At 63.5% G+C, this 25,196-nt stretch overlaps 1 protein-coding gene across 1 annotated transcript; it reads right to left on the bottom strand.

The window, feature by feature from the left end:
• Positions 1–1,054: 1,054 nt before the first annotated feature.
• ELN (elastin) lies at positions 1,055–24,095 on the bottom strand. The gene is made up of 37 exons (XM_041484913.1): positions 23,934–24,095; positions 18,010–18,063; positions 17,537–17,563; positions 17,321–17,353; positions 15,890–15,952; positions 15,241–15,333; positions 14,816–14,875; positions 14,647–14,712; positions 14,517–14,564; positions 13,544–13,615; positions 13,320–13,346; positions 13,041–13,112; positions 10,377–10,403; positions 9,891–9,956; positions 9,573–9,617; positions 9,346–9,426; positions 9,194–9,253; positions 8,398–8,496; positions 8,273–8,314; positions 7,647–7,720; positions 6,290–6,353; positions 6,165–6,206; positions 5,805–5,897; positions 5,667–5,723; positions 5,417–5,506; positions 5,284–5,331; positions 4,466–4,567; positions 4,229–4,282; positions 3,948–4,082; positions 3,729–3,776; positions 3,306–3,347; positions 3,051–3,089; positions 2,589–2,615; positions 2,135–2,176; positions 1,915–1,941; positions 1,772–1,822; positions 1,055–1,665 (listed from the first exon to the last, which is right to left on the bottom strand). The coding sequence occupies exons 1-37, from the start codon at positions 24,010–24,012 to the stop codon at positions 1,619–1,621; spliced, it is 2,196 nt and encodes a 731-aa protein (XP_041340847.1). The 5' UTR covers positions 24,013–24,095; the 3' UTR covers positions 1,055–1,618.
• Positions 24,096–25,196: the final 1,101 nt, after the last annotated feature.

The raw sequence follows: 25,196 nt of genomic DNA, 5'->3' as shown, positions 1-25,196 counted from the left end.
GCGGCCCGGGGGCGGGGCGGGGCCGCGGGAGCACGGGGTGGGGCTGGGGCGGACTGGGCGGGGCGAGTCAGGGGGCGGGTTCAGAATGGGTGTGGCCTGGTGGGCGTGGTCGGGAGGCACTGGGAATGAATGGTCGCGGTCGGGGCGGGGCGAGGCTGGGGGTGCCCGATCGGGCCCGGGGGGAGACGCAGTTCACGGGGTGATAGGGCTGTCCTCACCCTTCCCTGGCCATCACAGGTGTCCCCACATGCCGCGGTGTCCCCAGCTGCGCCAGGCCAGCCCCATATGCAGGGCACGGCTGTCGCCACACCCACTACTGGCCATCACGGGTGTCCCCACGTGCTCCAGGCTCTCACTGTGATCAGGGCACAGGTGTCCCCATTTGCTCTGGGATGTCACCGTGGGGCATCACATGGGTGTCTCTCTCATTCCCCACGTTGTCACCACGAGATAGAGCACGGACATCTCCCTGCATCCCCAGGCCACCACCATGGCAAGGGCATGGACCTCATCCTGAATCCTGGGGTTGTAACTGTGGGATAGGTTACGGATGTCCTCTTCATTCCCCACACTATTACCATGGGATGGCACATGGATGTCACCCCCTGGGCTGTCACCAAGGGCAGGCACAGCCCCATTGGTCCTCAAGCTGTCACCAAGGCACAAGGCACAGACATTTTCCTGTACCCCCAGCCTCCCACTGTGAGTCAGAGCACAGACATTTTCAAGGGTTCTGAGGCTGGCACACTAGGACAGGGCAGAGATGTCCCCGACACCTCTCAGGCCAGGGCACAGACTGCCCCCAGACACCCTGAGCTGTCACCATGGGGAAAGGCACGGGCAACCCCTAGGGCCAAAGCTGTCCCCTCACCCCTCCCGTGTGTCCCAGGGCTGTGACCATGCAGTGGAACAAGCAACAGCCCTGAAGTGAGGACCCAGCACGTTTCCAGGCTTGTGCAGTGCCATGGGCTGGGATGAACCCCTGCATCATTGCCACCGCCACGGGGAGGAGTCATGGACATGGACAGAGGTTGGAGCCAGAATCCTTTAAAAACTTGTCCTTTATTAGTCTGTCAGAAGCGAGCCCCTCTGTATAGGGCGTCCCACCCAGTTATAGCAAAGTGAGCAACGTGAAGGGACTGATCCCCTCCTGCCCGCGGCCCCCCCAAAACCGGGGGGAGCGCGGGGACTGGGGCGGGGGCCAGGCTGACGGGGCCATCCCTCCCCGCACAGCCCCGCCGCCGGCATCCCCTTCCCTCCCTCCCTCCCTTCCTCCAATGTGGGGTGCCCCTCATCCTGTGTCCCCCCCGGGGTCAGCTCTGGGGCTGGGGAGGAGCGCGACAGCCCAGCACCCCCAAATCCCGCAGAGAGCGATAGCACCAAGGGGGACGGCTGCTCCCCGCAGTTTATTCCGCGCTCCCTGCCGGGACCGAGGGGCGGGGGGGCCGGACGCTGCCGGGGAACGCGGGGTCCCTCCGGGGAACGCGGGGCCGGGCGCGGCCCCGGGATGGACGGGGGGGTCCGGGGCTTGAGGAGAGGGTGTCTCAGCTTTGCTTCGGATTTACATTCTGGACCATGCAGTAGCACCAAAGTTCATGAGGTGATCGCTGACGGAGCGTTACTTCCGCTTCCTGCCGCAGTACTTCCCTGCCGCGCAGCCCGCGCCTGCCCGGGGGATGCGGGTCAGCCCTCCCTGCAGGAGGAGCGCCCCGCAGGGATGCGACAGGCGCGGGGGCGCGACCGGCCCCTGCGAGCGGGGCACCGCACTCACCTCTAAAGCCCAGGGCACCCAGAGCTCCTCCGTAGGGCTTGGGGGGCTTCCCTGCAGCGGGAAAGCAGAGCAGGGTGAGCGGGACCCCCGCGGGGATACGCACCCCCACCCCAAAACACCCCGCGGCGGGAATGGATACTCACCACCGAATCCCAGGCCGCCGACCCCACCTGAAAGGAGAACGAAGCCCTCAGCATGCACGGGGCACCCCCATTTCTCTGCCCCACGCCCCCTCCAGGCCAGCCCCCCCGGCTGAGCCCAGCCTCCGGGGTCCCTCGCGGGCCCGTGGCCGTGTCCCCTGAGCTGGCCAGGCACCGACACAGGCCCCGGGTGTGTGCTCAGGTGCTGAGCTGGCGGTGGTACCTGGAAACACCGGTGATACGCCGAAGCCGGGAACTCCAGCGCCTGGGGAGAAAGCAACAGCCCGTGACAGCCGGTGACAGCAGTGCCACTCTAGCGTGGACTGGGGACAGCCTGGCTGCGATCCCTTGCTTACTCCAGGAACAGGAGCTGATGCAAAAGCCGCCGTCCCCACCCTGGCACTTCTCTGGCTTCCCAGTGCTCTCCCAGGCAGCCATGTGCCCAGCAGGGAATGGCAGCAGCATGGGGACAGCAAGCAGGGATGAGTGTGGCAGGATAGGGGACACACTCACACGCCAGCCCCAAACTGCAGCATTCACCTGGCTGCAGCCCCCCAGCACCAAAACCTGCAGGTGGGTGAGCCCCAGTGAGGGTGGGGAGCGTGAGCACAGCCATGGGAATGTGGATGGGGACAGGGACTGGAGTCACTCCTCCAGCCCCTCTGGCTGTCCCTTACCTGGCTTGGGAGGTTTCCCAGCAGCTCCTGGATACAAGAGTCCTAAGTCAGAGGGGGGCACCAGTGCAGCCCCTGCCCGGACTCACTGCCCCAGGGCTGCACCCAGACCCTTCAGGAGGGGCCCAGAGGGTCCTAGGAGGGACCTGCATCTCCACATGCTGGGGACAGGGTGCAGTACCATCCCCTGTTCCCATGGCATGGGCAAGGCTGGGGCTATGGCCCTCAGCTCCTGCTCAACAATGGCAATCCCTTTGGATCACCCTCTGGGAACAGGGCAGATGACAAACAGGACAGGGAACAGTGACAGTGCAGGGTGGGATTGTACTGTGAGACTGGGAGGGGACAGAAGTGACCCACAGACTCCCTTTCCTTTTCATGGCTCTGCCAGCACTCTGCTGCTGCTGCTGCTGCTCCCTGCAGCCCAGCCCTGGGGAGCCCCACGCTGGGACCAGCATCACTCACCGAGGCCACCAACTCCAAGCCCACCGACTCCAAGGCCACCTACAAGGAGTAGCCAGGGTGAGCACCAGCAGGGACAGACAGTGTCCCCAGTGTCTGACCCGCTCCTCACCCACTCCCAAGTGTGCTCATCATTTCTCGGGCAGCTCCGCTCCCTCCATGCCCAGAGGGAGCATCCCTCCAGCTCCATCCCTCTAGGGGAGTATCCCTCTGCCTGCGCATCCCCACTGCCTGGGCTCAGCTCCTGACAGCACTTACCTGGGAGGCCACCAACTCCTGGGACTCCAACCCCAGGAACACCTGCCAGAGAGATGCCATTAACACCTGTCCCCCCACAGCCTGGCACCCCCGGCTCGGAGCACCCCCAGCCACTGCCCAACCTGCTGGGGTGGCACTGGCACCCACGCTGGGAGTCCCCAGCACCCATCTCACAGTACCCAGAGGGGCTTCAGCCCCTGCGTGACACACGAAGGAGAAAACTGTCCTCAGCGAGTCCAGGACAGGGGGTACAGGCTGCACTTTGTACCCATGAGCGACAGCACACCACCTCCCATGCCTGAGCCATCAGGGCAAAGTGGCCTTGCAGGGGACAGGAAGAGAGGTCAGCACCCCGATGGCCACAGGAGAAGGGTGCCCAGGGACATCCGAGGTGGCCCTGGGGCAGGGGGCAAGGGTACGTACCGAATTTGGGAGGTTTAGCACCAGGTTGCACCCCTACTTGGGGGATGCCTGCAAAGTGAGTGAGGACACCACGGTTAGGACAGTCACCCCCACCCCGCTCTTATGTGCCACCACCCTCCATCCCACCCGCATCCCTCCCTGCCACCCCTTCACGTGGCTTGGGGTTTATAGCATTCCCAGCCACCACTGTCCCCAAGCAGGGCAGGACAAAGCACCTACCTGCCCCGGGAAGGATGCCAGTTCCAGGTACTCCCACCCCTGGCACCAAGCCTGGCACACCACCAACGCCAGGTGCCACTCCGGGCACTCCGCCCACGCCAGGCACCACCCCTGGCACCCCTCCAACCCCAGCACCTGCAGAGAGAGGGGTGAAGCAGCCGGCATGATCCCCGTGCTCATGTGGGAGGATGTGCCAGGCCTGGGTGCCCAGCATCCCCTGCACTGGTCAGTGCCACACCAGGGCTGGCAGGGAGCCTGAGGGGCTCCCCAGGCTCACTCACCGAATTTGGCTGCCTTGGCTGCTGCTTTGGCCGCTGCTGCTGGACCTCCGACACCTGGGCAGAGACAGCAAGGGGGGGTCAGACGCTGGGGAGGCCTCACAGCAAACCTGGGCAGAGCCCATCCCTCAGGCCTTGTCCCCAGGGGACGCTGCTGAGGTTCTCCTCAAGCCTGTCCTGCCCCCAGAACTGCCCCCACACCAGCCAGGCTGCCCTCACCCTTGCCTTCCTCCTCCTCACCTGGGACACCTCCAACACCAGGAACCAGGCCACCTACTCCAGGAACCAGGCCACCCACGCCGGGAGCCAGGCCACCCACGCCAGGAGCCAGGCCACCTGCTCCTGCAAGGAGAAAGAGAAGGACTGGGGCTTCAGCTCAGGAGGAACCGTGGTAGAAGGAGTTGGATGAGAAGGCATGGCAGGCTGGGGGGGGCGGGAGGGTGAGTGGGTGAATTGATTATGAGATGGATATGTGGCTGGATGAGGCGTGGTTGAAATGATAGGATGGATGAATGGTTGGATGGTGAGATGGACACATGGATGGTGGGATGGCCAGATGGACAGATGGATGGAGGGGTGGTGAGATAGATATGTGTGTGAATGGGGAGTAGTTGAATGGATGGCAGGATGGATGAATGGAGGGATGATGAGGTGCACTAATGGTTGAAGGGATGGTGAGATGGATATGTGGATAGATGGGTGGATATGTGGATGGATGTGGAGTGACTGAACAGATGAGTGGAGGAGGTACAGATGGATGGACAGAGAAGGGGACAGACGGACACTGAGGTGGTCGTGTGGCTGGGTGGGCAGAATGGGGTATGGATGGACCAAAGTATGCAAAGGTGGTGAACTCGGACATTCCACAAGGCTCAGCTCTCTGGAGAGCAACCCTGACACAGCCAGAACCTCATCCCGCATTCGGGAGCTCGTCCCTCACCCCGACGCCCAGGGACCCCAGGCACTGCTGGACCTCAGCCCCAGCAGGGGAGCAGCCTGGAGTGGGGATGAGCAGGAGACAGGACATGTGGGATAACCTCAGAGAGATCCCGGCTTACCGTACTTGGCTGCTTTGGCGGCTGCTTTGGCAGCGGCTGCCGGACCTCCTGGGGGACAGGGAGTGAGAGGGTCAGGAATGCGTCCTGCCAGCACTGCTGGGGACATCCAAGCATCCCTTGGGCACAATCTCACCTGGAACGCCGACCCCAGGCACCAGACCGGGCACACCAACACCTGGCACACCCACTCCGGGAACGCCCACTCCGGGAACGCGTCCTGCTCCTGCAGAGAGGTTCAGGGATGTGTCCAAGGGGGCAGACTCCACAGCAGGAATCCCACTGACCTCCACAGCACCGGGGTGTCCCCACCTCTCCTGTGTGCTAACACACCTCCTCCCTCCCTGGGACAGCCGATGGTGACGGTGGTGACAGTGGTGACTCACCAATCGCCGCTGCTTTCGCTGCAGCCTTGGCTGCGGCCGCTGCTGCTGGGCCACCCACTGTGGGGACACAAGGGACACAGTCAGGGTACTGCTGAGGCCAGCATCCCATCAGCAGCTGCTGACAGCTCATCTGCTCACCTCCAACACCGGGCACAGCACCAGGAACCCCAGGCACGCCAGGAACACCAGGGACACCGGGAACTCCAGGAACACCAGGAACACCAGGAATGCCTCAGGCCCCAGGAACGCCAGCTCCTGCAGGGAGCCAGATGGGAGAAGTCAGATCTGGCTGCAGCAACAGCTGAAAGGTAGGGCCTCATCTGACTGTGTCTTGCATTTGTGGTCAGGAGAGCAAATCATACACAGTCACTTCAAGGAGAGACCCAAGCAGGGCAGGAGAGGGATAATTTCTGTGTCGCTGCTAGACCTGGTGGGATGCATTCCAGGATCCCACCAGGTTTTGCAGGGCAGTGACCCTGGGCCCCACGCAGCACATACCGTACTTAGCTGCCTTTGCTGCTGCTGCTGCCGACGGCACCCCTGGGGACAAGGGAGACACAGACCCTCAGCCACCATGGCCCTGCGGAGCTGGGCCACGGGGACAGGGCTCCAGGAACAGTCACCTGCCACCCCGGGGACACCTGCGACGCCGGGCACTGCCCCAGGGACACCTCCGACACCGGGTACCAAGTGGGCATCAGTGGTTTAACCCTCAAAGGAGAGTTGCCATTGGACATGATTCCTTGTGGAGATTTCCAAGACTTCTCATGGAGATACCCAGAGCTCCACAGTGACAGTGAAGGAGAAGGTTGTGAGACCTGGCGAGGTAAGTGCTGACTCTGTGTTTTGGAGAAGAACATGGGCCCCCAATGAAGTGTGAAACCTCAGGGCATGTTCTGCCTCCTTCCTTGTTCAAAGCTCCAGACTACCCTGCTGATTTGCCCTAACCATTGGCCATACTGTAGCTCCTTGTTGGTGGTTATACCTGATGGATCCCACCATCCCACTGCATTTAGGATGACAGTAACCCTGGGCAGTGGCCACTCGGCCAGGAATCTCTGCCATAATGGCAGCAACACTGAGCCCTTGGGCAGCAGATCCTGCAAGAGATCAACTGCTGGAAATGGATTTGGTACAAAATCTAATAATTCAGTTAAATCTACATCCATGATTTGGGGCTCATTGTTCATTTCCAAAAGGCAGCCTGGAAGAACCCTGGAGAGAGAGAAGGTCCAGCCCTGCAGATGGGGCCAGGCCCAGGAAGAGCAGCCAGGAGCTGGCCTGAGCATTCCCCATTTCCCCTCAGGAGGGATCCCAGGGGAGAGCCCGAGCCTGGGCACCCCCGTGTGTCAGGGCGGGCAGGGTCCCGGGGCTGGGGCCCCACGCAGCACATACCGTCAATTCCACCACAGTTTGGAGGACAGTGACCCTGGGCAAGGGTCCCTCTGCCAGGAATCCCTGCCCTAATGGCAGCAACACTGAACCCTTGAGTGGCAGAACTTTTGTAAGGTCTGCTAAACAGAGTTCGCACAAAATCCTAGAATTCAGACTAGTCCTAAGCCATAAATTTGGACTAATTGTTCATTTCCACAGGGCAGTCTGGAGGAACCCTGGAGAGAGAGAAGGTCCTGCCCTGCAGATGGAGCCAGGCCCAGGAAGAGCAGCCAGGAGCTGGCCTGAGCATTCCCCATTTCCCCTCAGGAGGGATCCCAGGGGAGAGCCCGAGCCTGGGCACCCCCTCTGTGTCAGGGCGGGCAGGGTCCCGGGGCTGGGGCCCCACGCAGCACATACCGTACTTAGCTGCCTTTGCTGCTGCTGCTGCCGACGGCACCCCTGGGGACAAGGGAGACACAGACCCTCAGCCACCATGGCCCTGCGGAGCTGGGCCACGGGGACAGGGCTCCAGGAACAGTCACCTGCCACCCCGGGGACACCTGCGACGCCGGGCACTGCCCCAGGGACACCTCCGACACCGGGTACCAAGCCAGGGACACCTCCGACTCCGGGCACGAGGCCGGGGACGCCACCCACACCGACACCGGGAACGCCGGCACCTGCAGGAACAGGAGGGGACAAAACAGAGCTGGCTGCAGCAAGAGCTCAGTGGTGTCACCATTGTGCCCCAAAGAGCAGAGCATCCACGGCCTCATCCAGGAGAGAGCCCAGCGGGGCAGGGCAGGGATTGCTAGGCCCAGTTGGGTGTGCTTCTGGACCCCAGCATATTTTTGGAGGATGGTGACCCTGGGAAGGGGCCACTCTGCCACGAATCTCTGATATAATGTGGGCAGCACTGAAGCCTTGGGCATCAAATGTGCAACAGATCAGCTGCTGGAAATGGATTTGGTACAAAATCCAGGAGTTCATGTAAAGCTGAAGCCATTAATTGGGGCTCATTGTTCACTTCCACAGGGCAGACTGGAGAAACCCTGGAGAGGGAGAAGGTCCAGCCCTGCAGATGGAGCCAGGCCCAGGAAGAGCAGCCAGGAGCTGGCCTGAGCATTCCCCATTTCCCCTCAGGAGGGATCCCAGGGGAGAGCCTGAGCCTGGGCACCCCCGTGTGTCAGGGCGGGCAGGGTCCCGGGGCTGGGGCCCCACGCAGCACATACCGTACTTAGCTGCCTTTGCTGCTGCTGCTGCCGACGGCACCCCTGGGGACAAGGGAGACACAGACCCTCAGCCACCATGGCCCTGCGGAGCTGGGCCACGGGGACAGGGCTCCAGGAACAGTCACCTGCCACCCCGGGGACACCTGCGACGCCGGGCACTGCCCCAGGGACACCTCCGACACCGGGTACCAAACCAGGGACACCTCCAACTCCGGGCACTGCCCCTGGACCAGGAGGGAAGCAGAGTAGTCAGACCCCCCACAAACACCTCACTGCCGCAGTGGGGACATGGTCTGTCCCAGGGTGACTGGAGTCTCTTGGGCACCAGCTTTGTGGTGGGCTCCTCACTCATGCTAAAGCAGCTCCTCAGGGTACCTGGGATGTACTCGGGAATTTGATTCCCAGCTCCCTACACCCATCAGGGTCCTGGCCACCCAGGATATTAGGGACTCCCAGGGTCCTCCAAGGCTGTGGCTACACATCCCAGCTCCCTCAGGGCTGGCACATTTTCCCTAAATTCTCCAATGTTTGATCTGCTCCTCACTTTTCTCCCCTGGAACAGCCAAGGGGAAAGCAGCAGAGATCTGCATCACCAGGAGCATCCCCCGCTAGGGAAGAACAGCTTGACACAGACACCAAGTCTCGGCCACCCTGCTGGCACCGGGCACAGTAAACCCACATCTCGTGGGGAGACTGCATGTGATGGGCATGTTCTGCCCCCTGCCAGGCTTCTGCATCCCGAGGGGGCCGCCAGGCCTTCATCACTGCTGGAAAAGCTGCTGGAGCCGGGACAGGGGGCAGGGAGAGTAACCCATAGAATGGTGTAGGGACTGCTGGGGCAGCTGTGGAGCCACACAGCCCCTGGCATCGATGCACGGCTCTTCCCTGTCCCGAGATGTGTCCGAGGCAGCAGGAACTCACCAAAAGCTCCCGCCTTTGCCGCTGCCTTTGCCGCTGCTGCCGCCGCTGCCGGTCCTCCAACTGCCGGCATAGCGGGAGAGAGAGTCAGGGTTGTGGGATAAGGGAAGAAGACCCTCCCCGAGCCCCAGGGCAGAGCCCTCTCATCGCCTCACCTCCAACTCCTGGGACACCGCCGATGCCGACACCAGGTGCAACTCCCGGGATGCCGCCAACACCGGGCAAGACACCGGCTCCTGCCGCGAGGGACAGCACGGTCAGCGGGGACACGGGGACACAGCCAGCACCCCGGGGCTAGGAGGGAGGGACGGAGGGAGGGGGGACAGGGAGCAGCTCTCTGCTGGGGAGATGGGTGGTGTTTGTGCCGCAGAGGGCGACTTACCAAGTTTCGCTGCTGCCTTTGCTGCTGCCGCCTGTGCTCCTACCCCTGTGGAGGGACACGGGCACTGAGCCACCGAGGTCCTGGGACCATTCCCACCTCAGCTCCCCCACCCCACAGGGACCCTGGGGACCGGGCACTCCTGCCAACATCCGTCCCCCTCTCCTGTGGGAGGTGCTGCTCTCTCCGGGCTGTCCCTGCAGTCCGCGGACAGCCGGGCAGTGCCCAGCACCCGTCCCGCGGCCAGCAAGGTGACAGGGTGCGCCCTTCCCTGCCATGCCCGTGCCACTCCCCACCCTGCGGCTGCGGGGTCCAGTGTACCTGTCCCGGTGGGGTATCCTGCCTTTCCTGCCAGGAGGCCGGCTCCTATCCCACCGGGCCTGAGGCCTGCAATCACAGCACAGCGGCAGAGCCACGTCAGGCACGGGCTAGGGGAAGGACAACGAGACAGACGGAGCAGCCCCCTTGGATCTCCTGCCCCTGGCGCCAGAGCATGCAAGGGGATGCCAAAGCCAGCTCCTCCCCACTTGAGATCCCAGTTCAAACATCCCTGCCTGAAGCTGGAGTGGCTCAGGACATATCCTATGGATTAACAGCTCCCAGGAATGCCAGGAGAGTTGAGTTCCCAGGCTGGTCCAGAGCCACCACGGGCAAGGGACGAGGTCCCCAATGGACTCCCTCACCCTGGGATCAGGATATCTCTCACACCGCCCCGAGGGTCCGTGGCCACAAGGTCACGGTGGCAACCACGAGGTTGGTGGAGCCACGAGGAGTGAGGACACAAGCACTCACCATGGAGCAGCTTACCATTGGTGTAGGGCAGTCCATAGCCACCTGAGGACAAGAGGAGAGGACAGGAGAGAAGGGGGAGTTAGCACCTGGCTGCTGCTGGCCCTGTCCCCTCTGCCCCACAGCGTGGCCCTGCTCTGCCAGGGCCCTGCAGCACCGGCCCAGGGGCTCCGTCCATTGTGATAGTGAATCCTCTGGGATACAAACCCCCATGCTGGAGCTGGGCCAGGAGATGCTGTTCTCCCTCACCTTAGAAGCAGTGACTGAAAGAGCCGCCCCCTCTGAGTCCAGGCCGAGGGCTGTGGCGCCTGAAGCTGTTCTGCAGGAGCCTCCCATGACCCCGCTCCAGCGAGGGGTCCCGCGGGAGCCCCGCGGCAAGAGCTGTACCCAGCTGGCTGCACCCCAGCCAGCCACGAAGGAAAGGTTTTAATTGGAATCAGGGTTTGGGAGCCTCGGCTGAAACGTGACCTCGCTAGGAGGTCGGCGTGAAGGGATGGGGAGGGATTATGAGCTGGGACATCGCGGCCAGGGAAATGTCTCCTTGCAAAAGAGCCAGATCCCAGCACTTGGAATGGCGGGGATGCCCCTGACTCAGCAGGGACCGTGGGCTTGGCAGCCAGCAGTTCCCAGCTCCCATCACTGCTGGCAGCAGCCCAAGGCCATGGGCTGTCACATTCCCGGGGGGAGACACCTCGAGCTGCACAGGGTGGGGGGTGCCTCCAACAAGGAGGCCATGGGTGGGGATGTGGCTGCCTGCAGCCAGGATGGAATTACTCATGGCACAGCATCTCCTTGAGCACTGGACTCCATCCCCTCCCAGCAGCCAGCATGTGGGGACCAGATTTCCCTCCATCCTGCCAGGCAATCCCATGGTGTCCCACATCAGCACAGTGGTGCTGGCGGGCAGATGCTCACAGTGAGCTGTGCCAGGTGTCCCCCACCTTGAGGGCCACCCTTGCCTATTCAGGGGCACCTTATCAGCACCTTGCTCACCCTAAAGCTGGGAAAGGGGTGACACGCATGGAGGTGACTTCAAGGGCCAAAAGTCCAATTGGGCCTTGGGTCTCCAAGGGTTTTGCTGGGTCCAAGTCCAGCTCCCCACCACCCCCAGCTGGATGGGAAGGCAGCCCTTGCCCTGGGGCTGTGTCCATGGGAATGTCACCAGCACTGCTAGGGGGGCTCCGGCCCTGCACACAGTGGGGCTCTGCACAAACGGATGTCACCCAAACATAGCTGGACACTGGGGAGTGATCCCCATCCCTACGGCATCAATGGGACCCTGACCTCAGCCACAGCTTCAGACTGAGCCTCCAGTGAGGTGGGTGACCCTAGGGCCACCTCCTGAGTGGGGGCAGCCCAGGAGAAAGTCATCCAAAGAGATGATTTTCCACTGAAAATATTGTTTGTCCCACTGTCCTCTCTTCCCCTCTCAGCCTGGACCTACTGCAGCTGGGACAGGGCAGGGGACAGCCCACGTGTGGCAGCCCCGGATCCACCCACAGCATCAAGGCAAGAGCTTCCACAGCCAGCAGCACAGTCTGTCCTTGCACTGCCAGCCCTGAGCCCTCGGAGGTGACAAACTGGCATCTCCCAGCACCCCAGGAAGGTCTGGAGACACCCCCATGGTCCTGGTCCCTATCCTGGGGCTGGGACCTAGACGAGGTCCACAGGCAGCAGGGCCGAGTCTCCTTAAGGATCATAACTCTGTTCCACTGCAGGAAACAGGAGTGGGCCAGGATCCCTGCTGCTGCTTGTGGCCATGGGCCCTGCTGGGGGGAAGCCAGCAGAGCTGCTGGGGCTGGAGCTAGGCTGGGATGTGCTGGGCTGGGATGTGCCTCATGGGGTGGGCTCCTCTTGCTGAGGCTCTCCTGCCTCCAGCAACTTGTTTGGGTACACAGGGCAATGCCTGCGGATCTCCAATGCACTCCCCAGCACCCCCAGGGATGGGGGCCCTGCCTGGATGGGGCTGCCCTCCTCCTCGGGATGCACTGGGGAGCAGCCAGCTGGCAGCATGGCCCCTGGAGGGCACAGAACTTGCCACTGTCCCTCAGTGGGCACGGCTGCCTGGGGACAGGCAGAGCTGGCACCTGGCACAGGGCTGGGAGGGGAAGGTGCCCAGAGCAACCCAGGCTGGGAAAGGGGTGCTGAGCTCCCCCAGGCTGACCTGGGCTGGGGCTGAGCCCTGTCCAGGTGGGCACTGGGGACAGAGATCTGCCTGGAGCCCCCCACTGTAGCCTCAGCTACAGTTCCTTGAGCCAGGACACCTGACCCAGGTGAATGCCCCGCCCATCCCCAGGAGCTACAGAAACCAGACTGTCCCTGCAAGGGCTGTGCCTTGTGCCAGCAGGAGCTGGCCAGGACATCCCAGGGTGGTCTGGCCCAGGTGTGTCCCCAGAACGTGATCCTTCCTACCTTACAACAGCTGGAGGGAGGTACAGCATCATCCACATGAGCGCGGGGCAAGAACAGAGGCATCACCCCAGGAGCTGCCCGTGGGGTGCCACAGGAGGGCACAGCAGAGCCCCAGGCTCTGTCCTGCTGTCCCTGGGCCAGCACAGGCACTGCCAGATCCAGGGGACCTGTGGGCACCGTGCCTCATCCCTGGGGAACGGTGGGTCCTTCTCCTGACTGCTGGGGTTCCTTCACCCACAGTAAAGCCACACTGCTGGCTGTGGAGCTTACCTGGGAGCTTAGGAGCTTTGATGGGATAACCCAAAGGGACACCGGGCTGCTGACCTCCAAAACCTCCCAGTCCTGCAAACCAACAGCAGACTCTCACCTGGAGCCCGCGCCACAGCTGCCACCAGTCCCAGAGGGAGGGGAGTGCCCCAGGGCACCCCGGCAGAGGAGAGTGGGTGGCTTGGGAAGCCCTGAGGCATCTTCTGGTGTGGGGAGACCATGGCTATGAGGAAGAGGCTTGGGAAGGAAGAGAAGGACAGGCAAGAGAGACAGGACACTCACCAGGGATTCCTCCAAAGGCTCCAGCTCCTAAAAGGAAACACAAAGACACCTATGTGAGCCCTGGGCTGCTCCTGGAGGCCCAAACTAACCTAAGTGGATTCAGCAGTAGGTTGGCTTCACTGCCAAATGGCCTGTAGAGCTCTGATCCCAAAGGCTGGGCTGGGATGCCGAGCTGGAGCCAGCCCTGAACCAACCCAATGTTCCAAGGGGATGAGGGGACCTACCTGGGGCTTTAGGTTTGACTCCAGCTCCAGTGGGGACTCCAGGCAGTACTCCCACGCCAGGGAAGCGAACACCTGGAGCAGAGACCGGAGGGGTGAGCTGGGGCCTCACTGGGGATGTTACTGGTACCCAAGACCCCCACACCCAGCTTCCAAATTCCTGTCACCCATGGCACCCTCATCCTTGGGGGCTTGCTGGCACCACCCTGTGCCAGCTGCCTGCACCTCCAGCTGCCAGGAGGGGTTTGCTCCAGGCCTGGAGCTGCCTGTGGAACAGTCTGGGAGCCTGCAGGGAATATGGCACTCAAGAGGGGTCCCACTGGTGACAGCAAAGCCAGGCCTCGGCAGTGCTCTCTGCCCTGCTGATGCTCAGTGGCCTGGGGCCAGACAGGGCTCTCAAGCCATCCAGGGCACCAGACAGTGCCTTGGAATCATTTGGGTTGGATTTTTGGGTTTTGAATTTCCTTTTGGTTTGGGGTTCTTTTTCCCCTCTTACAAATGTCTTTCATTATAACTCGAACATTTTCAGACATGGAAAAGACATTCCTGACCAGCAACATGCTTCGGACAGTGTTGAAACATCTTGTTTTCACAAGTTTTCCTCCCCCAAATTACTTTGCACTGAGGAATTCCTCTCTCCCGCCACCTCCTCCCCCTCCTTCCCTCGTGCTAGCCCTGGTGACTGTGCCAGCTCCTCTCCCAGTGCTGGTGCTGCCTGCTCCCGCCAAGCTTGGCATGGGATGGAGTTGCCGGGTCCCCCTGTGCCTTTGGCAGGGTGGAAATGTCACTGTAGCCTCAGCCAAGGGGTTTGGAAGCTGTGGGGAGCAGCAGGACCCAGGCAGGCAGCAGCCCAGGGTGCTCTCCCACAGGGGTGCTGGCACTGGGCAAGGACCCGCTCGGAGTTGGGGTGCCGCTGGCAGGGTGGGGACCCCCTCGGAGTTGGGGTGCTGAGGTGGGGTGGGCACCCCCAGCTCACCTGCGCCGGGGAGCACGCCTCCTGGAAAAGCTCCAGGAATCCCAGCACCTGCAGGCAAAAGAAATTCAGGGATGAGGGGCCGGATAGAATCGCTCCCCGCCCCGGCCCCGACGCCGGGGCCGTCACCTACCTGGTATTTTAGGGGGTTTCCCTGCCGCGCCAAGGCCGGGCTGCACCGCGCCCGGTACCACGGCACCTGCGGGCAGCAGAGACCCCTGAGCCCCGGCCCGACTCCTGCCCACCCCGGGGACAGCTCTGCCCCAGGCTCGGCTCTGCTGGGAGCGAGGGGTATTTCCTACCTGTGGAGACCCCGAGGCCACCAGGACCACCAATTCCACCCACGCCTCCAATGCCAGCACCTGGGGGCATTGGGAAGAGGGGTGTACCTGCAGCTGGCTGCAACGGTGCCAGAGAAGGGGCAAACTCAGGATGGCCCTTAGGGGGTGAAGGGGATACCGTGAGGCAGTCCCAGGGGTGGGTCCCCCATACTGGGCACAGGGACCAGGCAGTTCTGTGGTCTGTGCTCCTGGGGGCTCAGGTTTGACCAATTACCCGTGCCTGGGACCCTCTGAGTCACTGGGGAGCCCAGTGAGAGCATCAGCTCCTGCCTGCAGCCCCAGCTCCAGGGGAAATCTGTCCTGGCCCAGATGCCCAGGGGACACCAGGAGTCCCTGGGGGCTGCCTGAGCCCCAGGCCCACCTTGCCCAGACCCCCCAGCACTCACCAGCTTTTGCAGCAGCCTTGAGCGCCGCAGCCGAGGCGGCTCCCGGGAACACCCCCCCGGGGAAGGCAGCTCCGGGGAACAGACCCGCAGCACCTGTGGGGAGAACAGCCAGCATCAGCACCCCAAAAAACAGCTGCCAAGAGGGTGTCCTCTCCTCGCGGTGGGCACAGGGGCCAGTGAGCTGTGGCTGTGCCAGGGCTGCGTGGCTGGCGTTAGGCTGGGCAAGGTGGCGTTAGCAGGCACTGCCCTGTCCTGCATCCCCCAAATTCACGCTCCCATCCACATCCCACCTGGCACACACAATGCCTGACAGTCCTGCAGTGGGTGCTGACACCCCTGGAGGCCCTGGCTGACCCCCTGCAGGCACTGTCCCTCTGCTGCTGGCCCTGCAGGGACCCCAGGTGCCTCCTCTCCTGCGGGGTCATCTCACTGTCGTTGATGCCATCATGCTGAGGGCCCTCAGGGCTGCCTGTTGGGTGGCTGGGTCCCTCAGGTCTGGGAAGGGCACCCAGCCTGGATGGGAGGCACCCAGCACTCTCTGGAGAGCTGTGGAGATGGGGATAAGGGATGTGCTGTCCCCAAGGTGGGTCTCTGGGGACATCACCCAGGGGATGGCCCGGAGCAGGGGGGGACAGTGGTCAGTGCTCACCTGGCTGCAGGCCAAGGGGACCAAGTCCCCCAAGTCCTCCGACCCCCCCAAGTCCTCCGACCCCTAGGAAGAGAAGGGGGGTGAGGTGAGGAGAGGCCAGGGACAGAGGGGTTCCTGTGGCACCGTGGGGATGGGAGAAGAGCCCAGGGACGGGCGCAAGGATGGTGACAAATGTCCTCGCCAGCACTTGGGTCCTCCATTCCATCCTTCTGCCTCACCCACCCCCATCCTGCCGGGCCACAAGGGGACAGAACCAAAATGTTTATGGCTGAGGAATGAGTCCCTGGGTCTCCGGCCAGCGCTGCCTTCCAACATCTGGGGCTCATCAGCCCTCGCTCCCTCCAGGCGCAAATTCCGGAGCCGCTGGCTCCGGGCGCGGACACCGCTCCGCCTGGGCCTTGCAGCCGCCCCGCGTTTGGTTTTAATTATGCCGAAATAAAGGGCCTTGTTTTTCTTTCCACGAGCTGAAATCTGAGCAAACGGAGGCTGTCGGCCCCCGCCTCGGGCTGCAGCTCCCACTGCGCGGCCGGGCCAGCTCGGGGGGCCGGGGGCGTGGGGCGCCCCTGCCCGGGGCACAGTGGGGACCCCTGGGGTGGGCACGGAGGGGACCCCCGGGTCTGCCTGAAGCAGCATCTCTCCATGGGGATCAAGGCACCGGGCAGAGAGTGCCAGGACAAGGGGGAGTGGTTTGAACCAAAATAGGAGAGATTTAGATTCATTGTTAGGAGGGAATTCTCTGCTCTGGAGGTCGTGAGGTCCGGGCACAGGGTGCCCAGAGCAGCTGTGGCTGCCCCATCCCTGGCAGTGTCCAAGGCCAGGTTGGACAGGGCTTGGAGCAGCCTGGGACAGTGGAAGGTGTCCCTGCCCATGGCAGGGAGTGGGTTGAGATGGGCTTTAAGGTCCCTTCCAACTCAGGCCATTCTATGATTCCGTGATTTCCCTTGGCCCCAGGTGCTGCATGTTCAGTCCCTGCTGCCCCAGGCCCGGTGTCCTCCAGCTGCACATCCTCCTGGCAGCATCTGCCCTCTCTCCTGTTGATGTCCCCTCTCTCCAGCATTCCTAGGCCAGGCAAAGCCCAGCATGGGCTGCAGGAGCCTCTGCAAAAGCTACTTGGCCCCAGTGGCAGGCAGGTGGAGGCACTGCCAGCTTCCCACCAGGACACTGTCTCCTGCTTTGCATCTCCTCCCGCAGCTCTGACGCAGCTTTACAGGCAGCAAGCACCCCCAAAGCGTGGTTTGGGGGGCTGGGGGCAGAGGGCAGCGCCAAAGCGGAGTGTGGGAGGGAAGCTCCCAGAGGCTGTGGCAGGATTAGTGTGGCAGGGCAGGGCTGGGTGTGCCTTAGCCACGGGGAAGCAGCACGAGGGCAGCAGTGGTTGGGAAATGTCCCAGCCACTGGCCTGGAGGTGGTGAGAGCCAGGGAAAGGCTTCTTACCTGGTTTGGGAGGTTTTCCTGCAGCCCCGAGTCCTAGGGGAGATGAGTGGAGGGAGAGGGGTCAGAGCCATCCTCCCTCTGAGCATGCCCGGGCAGGGCACACGTGGGACAGGGCCAGCCTCGTGGCAGACCCCCTGCCCAAACAAGGCACATCCACTGGGCATCCTGGCCCTCTCCCCAGCCCAGCCCAGCCTGCCAGGGGGTCCCAGCACTCACCTGCTCCCAAACCTCCAACTCCAGCACCTGCAAGCAAGGGCACAGTCTGAGCACTGCCCTGGGAGCACCCAGCACCCAGCTGGCTCCCGAGGGTCCGTGGGGAGTTGGGGAGGTTCACACGGGTGTCAGGGGATGGGCCATCCCCTGACATGTCCCCAGGATTTTAGCTGAAAATCTGGGGACAGACTATGACCTCTGAGCACCTCCTGTGGCCAGGGCTGGGCAGGGTGTAGGTGCCAGCCCTGGGCAAGAGGCCCCCAGGGTAAGCCTGGCACTGCCACCCAGTTGTGTCCCAGCACTGTGGGGCTGATGCTGAGTCCATGGTGAGCAGCCAGACAAGATGTCCCCATGTCACCTGATCCTGGCTGGCAGGTCCTCAGCCTTCCATGGTGTCTCAAAGGCATTCAAGGACCCCCCAGGGACCTGACCGTCCTTGCAGGTGCCCCCTCCCAAAGGTGCCTGGGCCCCCTTACCTGGGAAAAAGCCTCCTCCTGGGACTCCCCCTCCCGGGATAGCACCAGGAACCCCTGCAAGAGAAGAGACCCTTGTTAAAATCCCCCCAGAGATCCAGGCAGGAAGGCAGGGGACTCCTCCTGGTTCCCCTGCTGCTCCCTGCAGAGAAGTTGGGATGTGGAGCTCAAGGGCAGGTCCCTGCCTTCCCTTGCATCCCTGTTTGCCCGGGGTGACAGTGGTGGCAGGGCTCGGAGTGCCCCAGCTGGGACCCAGGTGTCAGCAGGACCTGGCCTGCATGGCGAAGGAGGGAGGGACATGGGGCTGGCTGCTGTCCAGCTCTGCTTCCCAGATCCTGCCTCATCCCACAGCCAGGGCTGTCTCCATCCCCTGCAGCCTCACGTGGATCTGGGAGATGGGTCTGGGCATGGCCAGGAACATGGGGCTGTCCCAGTCCATCCCCACAGTCCCTGATGGGCCCAGCCACGCCTGAGCATCCTCTGGGGCTTCCCCAAGGATCCTTGGGTGTGTCCTGTCTGCCGAGGTGCCAATGGGAACAGCCAGCTCAGGCACAGGGGTGACAGACTGGGGGGACACTGCTGAGACCCATGGAACCCCCCAGTGTCCCCCTGCCTGTCTGTGTGACACTAAGGCCACCACCCAGGTTCCAGCACTTCCCAGGGCATCTCAGCTCATGCTCAGAGGCCACAAGAAAATTTTTTGGCTGTTTTGTATGCTGGCAGTGCCACATGTCTGCTGCAGGCCACCAGGCTGCCCCCCTGGCTGGCCCCCCAGCTCCACCAGGGCCGTGGGTGGGCTGGGGACTTGCAGGTGGGCTGGGGACACGAGGGGGCTGCAGTGCAGAGGGAAGCTCCTCTTCTGGCAGCAGGGAGGGGTTATGGTGGGGTTGGCAGGGCAGAGCAAGGCAGAGGGGCTGCCAGGAGGGTGTAGGGGGGCTGCCGTGGCCACAGTCCCCGTGGGGAGCTGCAGCCAGCCCTGGTGTCTGCACTGCCACAGGGGATGGACTTCAGGGGGCACTGGAGACCCTGTGGGGGCCTGGCTGGGACCTGAGGACCTGCAGTGGCCTCCCTAGGCCCAGGAAGTGGGTGCAGCCCTGGCAGCACCACCACGGGCTGGGCAATGCCCAGGGGCTGGCAGGGCAGTGCCAGCACCCAGGGTGGGCAGGCAGCTGGCAGGGCTGGGACAGCACGGTAGAGCACATTGTGCTGCACATCTCCATCGCATATGTGGGGCAAGCTCTGGGGGCGTACCCCACCCCGTGCCCCACCAGTGGCAGGGATGAGGGTGTCCCCTGGACCCTGCTCACGTGCCCTTTCCACCCTGGGCACCTGGCAGAGATGCCCAGCCCCCCAGAGGGACGCAGCGGGGTGTCAGGACACCCCCGCTTGTGACAGGGGTGTCGGGCTGTGCGTGCTCAGGAGATGCTGGAGCTCGGTGGCAGGACAGGACATCGCTGGGGATGCAGCAAGCAGGGGGAGGAGCCGTGCCAGGACCCATCGCACAGCCTCAGGCCTGCGCCCCCCTATAGCCCCTCCCGAGGTTCCGCCAGTGTCCCTGGGACAGGAGGGGACCCGTGCTCAGCTCTCTGGCACGGCCCGGCCCCGGCCAGGGGATTCCAGAGCAGCTCCTTTTCCCGGCCAGGGGGTGACAGAACGGCTCCTTTTCCCGGCACATTCCCCGCCCACACCGCCCCCCCAGCCTGGAAAAACACAACTCCAGCTCCTGCCTTGTTTCCCAACAAACTCCAAGCGTCCGCTCAGCGCCAGTTCTCCCTCCCAGCCCTGCTGCCGCTGGGAGCCAGTGCCGGGCACGGCCAGGGACCCCGTGGCACAGCCAGGGACTGTCCCCACCCGGGAGGGGCTGCTCAGCTCCCATCATACTCCCCGGCCTCAGCCCCCCAAAACTAGGTAAGGTCCCTAGTGCTGGGGTGACCCGGACTGACCTTCTCTATCCCTCTGTCACCCTGTGCCACTGCTGGAGACTCCCAAGGAAGCTAGGACAAGGATTTCTCACAGCATCCCTGTGGTGTGGTGACCACAGAAATGCCCAGGTGTCACCTGCCTACAGCCACAGCTGCCAAATTCATCCCTTTACCATCATCATCACCACCGTCCTGAGGCACTGAGGGTCCTGCCAGGAGGGTCCCACTGTGGTGACACTGCCACTGTCCCCTCCCCAGGCACCATCCCAGAGACAGAGCTCTGTGCCTGGACGTATTTGGGAGGATTGCAGAGGCTGTGCTGGTCTATCTGCTGCTCCTGCCCAGACCAGGAGGTGGGCGGGGGGCAGGTCAGCAAGGCCTGGCAGGAGGAGACGGGATGGCCCGGAGGCAGCGGGATGGGCGGTGGTGCCATGTGGCTTTAGGGGGACAAACCTTTCCCTCAGGAGCTCTTCCTGACCAGCTCTGCTGCCAGGCACAGCCAGATCTGCACTGACCCAGATGCTCCTTCACAAGCTCCCCCCAGCCTTGGGCTGTTCCCTGGTGCAGGCACTGCTGGGGGGCCTCTACAGATCCCCCCAGCACCTCTAGTCCCTCCCCCTGGCAGCACCACCGAGCACAGGTGTTGGTGACAGCCCACACACTGGTGACACCGTGACCACGCTGGGCTCTGGCCGTCACTCTCTGGCCATCTCTGTCCTTGCCCAGCCTCAGGGCCAGCAGCCCCCAGCCCAGTCTGGGGTCTGTGTGCTCCCATTTGTCCTCTCCACTCATTGCCTTGGCACATCAGGGGAGGGGAGACTGAGTCAGCAGCTTCCCAGCGCTGAAGGAGCTCTGTGCTGCCTCTGCTCTGAGCCTGCCAGGACCCTGGGAAGGGGATTTTCCTGGGCTCCCAGCCTGTCTCCAGGGCTGGGCTGGCTGTGAGCCTGCATCCCACCCCAGGGACAGCTTCTCAATCCAGGGACCAGAGAATTCACAGCCACTCGTGCAGCCCCAGCTGTGTCAAGGTGTGAGCCATGGAGGTGCTCAGGATCTGGTGTGGAGTCTCCTTGTTTATGGGAACGGGACATTTTCCCCCCACAGCTCCATCCACAGGTGTGGATATCCACACTGTTCCGCTGCCAGAGCTGCTTCCGATCCTGTTTGGATCGGCTGCACCGTTTCTATCTGCACCAATGCTTGCAGCTCCCTTCACAAGGCAGAAATGCAGAGGATTTCTCTATTCCATAGGTTTTGAAACCAAGGCCAGGACGGAGAATCCAGCACAGGACAGCCTCATACCTCACCCCCTCTCTGCGCCCATGGGCACCCGGAGGAGCCTCAGTGCAAAACCACCAACGTTTCCCCTCTTCCCTCATTCCGCTGTTTTCTTTTTCTTGGGAGAAAGTTATGGAAACATTCAGTCTCCAAGCGACTTTGAAGCTGTGCTGCATCCCGGGCCGAGCTCGCTGGTAGCAGCTCGGGGGAGCGGGGGGGCTGCTGCCGGGGCCTGGCTCCTCTCCAGCCCCCCTGAAGCTCCAGCTTTCATCTCCGAGCGCTGGCGGGCAAGCTGCACCCTGCCAGCTGTGAGGGGAGGGAGCAGCCCTGCAGGCCAGGGTCCGCTTGGGAAGGGGAGATGCCATCCCAGCCCCATCCTGGGGACCCTGGGTATCCTCAGAGGGTCCCCAGAGACCCAGGCTGGGTGCTACCATAGCCAGTGCCTGCCCCTCTGCACCCACTCGAGCTGCTCCCTGTGGGCCTAGAGCCTGCAGGGCTGGGACCTCCCCAGGGCCCCTCTTATCCCTTCTGGGGGTGTCACTGCTGGGGGATCCCCTGTGCTCCACACAGCAAGCACTGAGGGATGGATGGAAGCACTGAGGGATGGATGCCCTGATCCAGATGCTGGGACAGGCTGCACTTGGCATCTTTAGGGAATCACAGCACCTTCTCCCTGCAGTGACCTGTAAGAAGATCCCCAGAGTGCCAGCACAGCTCTGCTCCCCAGGGGCTGATCCTGACCTGCTGCTGGGCGTTTCCTGAGTGCTGCCAGCTCAGCCCCTTTCCACTTCTCTGAGATGACAGCCTGGGTATGAATCCCACAACCCTGGGATGTCTCAGGGTTCCCTCTCCTGCCAGGCTGATTTGGAGCTGCACTGGCAGCTGGTGCTGGAGAACATGGCCCTGACCATCCCCAGCACCCCGGTATCCCCCCTCACCATGCCACCATGCCTCTGTGCCAGCCCTGTCCCCAAGGGCTGGCTTGGCAGGAGCAGGGGTGAGGCTGCAGAGGCACTGCTCAGTCCTCCATGGGAGAGCCTGTCCCACCAGCACTGGGACCATCTGCAGGGTCAGCTCACCTCTTCTGTGAGCTGCTTCCCAAACCAGCAAACACCCCTGGGGACTGAGCCGGGGCCCAGAGTGGGGCCAACAGTCCCGAACTCCTCGGGAACTGCTGCAGGGTCTTACCCAGGGTCCAAATTCCCCCAGAGATGGTCCCAGCTGGCCATGGCTTGAAGGGTCAGAACGAAGCCAGCCGGGACCAGCAAGCCACATCTCTCTCACTGCCAGAGGTGGAGAGTGCCCGGGACTGAGCACATCCCATCGAGCACCCTGAGCAGGATTAGGCACCAACAGCAGCTCGACTTCCCAGGCAGCTCCAGGCTCTGGGGTCCCACTGCCTGTGCAGCCGGGGCCACCCCGAGGCTGGTGTCCGTCAGCTGCAGGGCACGGGCAGATGGAGCTGCTGAGGGCTGTGCCCTTGGTGACAGGTGGCTGTGGCTGCCCTGATGCCCGTCCAGCCCTGGCACTGCCCACAGTATCCTGCCCCCTCTCCTCCTTCAGTCCTCAATCTTCTCTGTCCAACAAGCCCTGCACGACAGCCCCGGCACCGATCCCGTGGCCGATGGTGGCTCTGCCCATCACACGCTCTCCTTGGCACAATCACCCGGCTCTCCGGAGGTGACTGTCCCCTCCCTGGTGGTGCTGTCGCCTCCTCAAAGCCCTCTTCCCAGTTTGGCCGCTTCAGTGGGGGCTCTGAATCTGTGCTCAGCTGTTCTCCCCGCCTGGGTGGGAGCTCAGCTCCCACTCTGACGCCGAGACAGGGGCTGGTCATCGGGCAGGCATCAGCTGCGCTGGCCGGGCTGTGTCACACGGCTGGGACACAGAGCCCTGCGCTGGACTGTCACCTGCCTGCCCCGGCTGCGTGTGCCACACCTGCGTGAGCCTGGGCTGAGCTGTCATACAGCGCTGGGACCGCGCTGGGACAGGGACCCGACGCTGGCGGCACAAGGGCGATGAGGGCGGTGTGAGGGCCCCCTGGCACCCCCAGCCCGCGGTTGGGGTGGGTCGAGCCGCTCTGCAGCTGCAGCAGCCCCGGGGCTGTCACGGCCACACACTGAGCAGCCGCTCGCACACAGCGACTGCGGGATGCTGCCACCCACCCACCGCCCTGAGCTCCCGCTGCCATCGCACCGCGGGGTGACAGCTGACACCTCCCCCAGCCCCTCGCACTTCTAAGTCCCATGGGAGTTACCCCTGGTGTCCTGCCTGCGCGTTCCTGAGCCTTTCGTGCCTCTCATATTCCCTAGGCTCCATGCCCTCAAACCTCTCATGTCCCCAAACCTCTGGTGTCCCCAAGCCTCTCACCAGGACACCCCTCGCAGCCTCCCCCGACAAGTGCTTGGTGCAGCAGTGCCGTTACCGACTGCCCCATGTCACCACCCTCGGTGACATCCCGTCCCACCCGGGCATGGCACAAACCACCTGTCGGTTTGGGGAGCAAAGAGCCCTCGGCAGAGGTGGCACCCGGGGCCTGCCCACCCACCCTCGGGGAGGTAGGGCAAGGTGGGTGACTGTCCCTGCTCGGGGCTGGGCAGCCGGGGCAGGCATGGGACAGGCGAGGGGTTGCCCGGAGGGTGGGGATGTCGCAGCCCCGGTGCCCGCGGAGGGTCCCCGCAGGACCGGAGCGAAGCGCTGGCCGGGCTACGGAAGGAGCCTTCCGTTCCTTACCTCCTTGCTGAGTAGCCGGGAGGATGGAGAGGAGGAGGAGGACTCCGGGGAGGAGGGGTGCAGCTGCCTGCCTTGCCATCTCTTGAAGCAATGCCCCCGTGCTCCCGCGGGCTGTGTGTTTTATCCCAGAGCTGCTTAATTGTTGCTTCCAAGGATGCGAGGGGAAGGGGAGGGGGGCGAGGAGGGAGGGGAAAAGGAGAGGGAGCGGGGGGGAGAGGCACAGGACACTACGTCATGAGGAAAGGCCAAACACACACGAGCCTCTCCCGCCGATTGGGCTGGCTGCTCGGGGAGGGTTTTTTTTTTCCTTTCCCCTTTTTTTTTTTTTTTTTTTTTTTAATTCTTTGCTGCTCTCTCCAAGCCGGAGCGTCTCTGCCAAAAAAGCTGGAAGAGGGGGGCAGTTGCCAAGGCAGGCGGTGGGGGAGGACGGGGGGGCTGTGCCCACCGGCATGGGGACCACGGGGGTTTAGGGTGATGGATGTGTGTCGCATCGCGACGGGCACCTGAGTGGTCTCGCATCCCCGGTGACACCGGGGCATTTCGCAACCCAGGTGGCATCGGCCCGAAGGGGGACTGGGGGGCAGGTGGGGACCGGCGGGGTGAAGGGATGGGGTGTCCGGGGGTGCAGGCGGGAATTCGGGGGATGCCACTCCAGCTGCGGGGCACAAGGGATGGGATCGGCCCGATGCCCGCTACCGTGCCCAGTGCCAGTGGCCCGTGCACGGAGTCCGGATCTCGGTGCCCGTGCCAGTACCGTTGCCCAGCCTCCGGATCCCGGTGTTAATGCCAGGTGCCCGGATCCCGGTGTCAGGTGCCGGTGCCCGGATCCCGGTGCCGGGTGCCGGTGCCCGGATCCCGGTGCCGGGTGCCCAGTGCCCGGGTTCCGGTGCCAGTGTCCAGATCCCGGTGCCAGGATCCCGGTACCGGTGCCCAACACCCGGGTCCCGCTGCCAGTGCCCCGACCCCAGCGCCGGTGCCGGATCCCGGTGCCGATCCCGGTGCCCGCCGGCGGTGGCCGTTAGGTGGCGGGCGCGGGGTGTGCGGCCGCTGGCTGGACGGGAAAACCGGGCATTTTGCAGGAAAACGTGCAGCCGGGCCCCGGGGGTCCCCTCCCTTCCAGGGGTGCCCTAGGGACACGCAGAGCCCGGCTCGGCCGGGGCTGGTGATGGACACGCGGCCTCCGCGACCCCCAGAGCCGGGCATGAGGGGGAGTTTGGCAGCTGAGCCACTTCCACCCCCAGCCCCTTCAGGGGTTTCAGGTTC

The sequence above is a fragment of the Pyrgilauda ruficollis genome, unplaced genomic scaffold (genome assembly GCF_017590135.1).
Source record: "Pyrgilauda ruficollis isolate IOZ18807 unplaced genomic scaffold, ASM1759013v1 scaffold69, whole genome shotgun sequence".
NCBI classification, from domain to species: domain Eukaryota; kingdom Metazoa; phylum Chordata; class Aves; order Passeriformes; family Passeridae; genus Pyrgilauda; species Pyrgilauda ruficollis.
The sequence above is the reverse complement of the archived record's forward strand: the minus strand, read 5'-3'. Positions and strand labels throughout refer to the sequence as shown.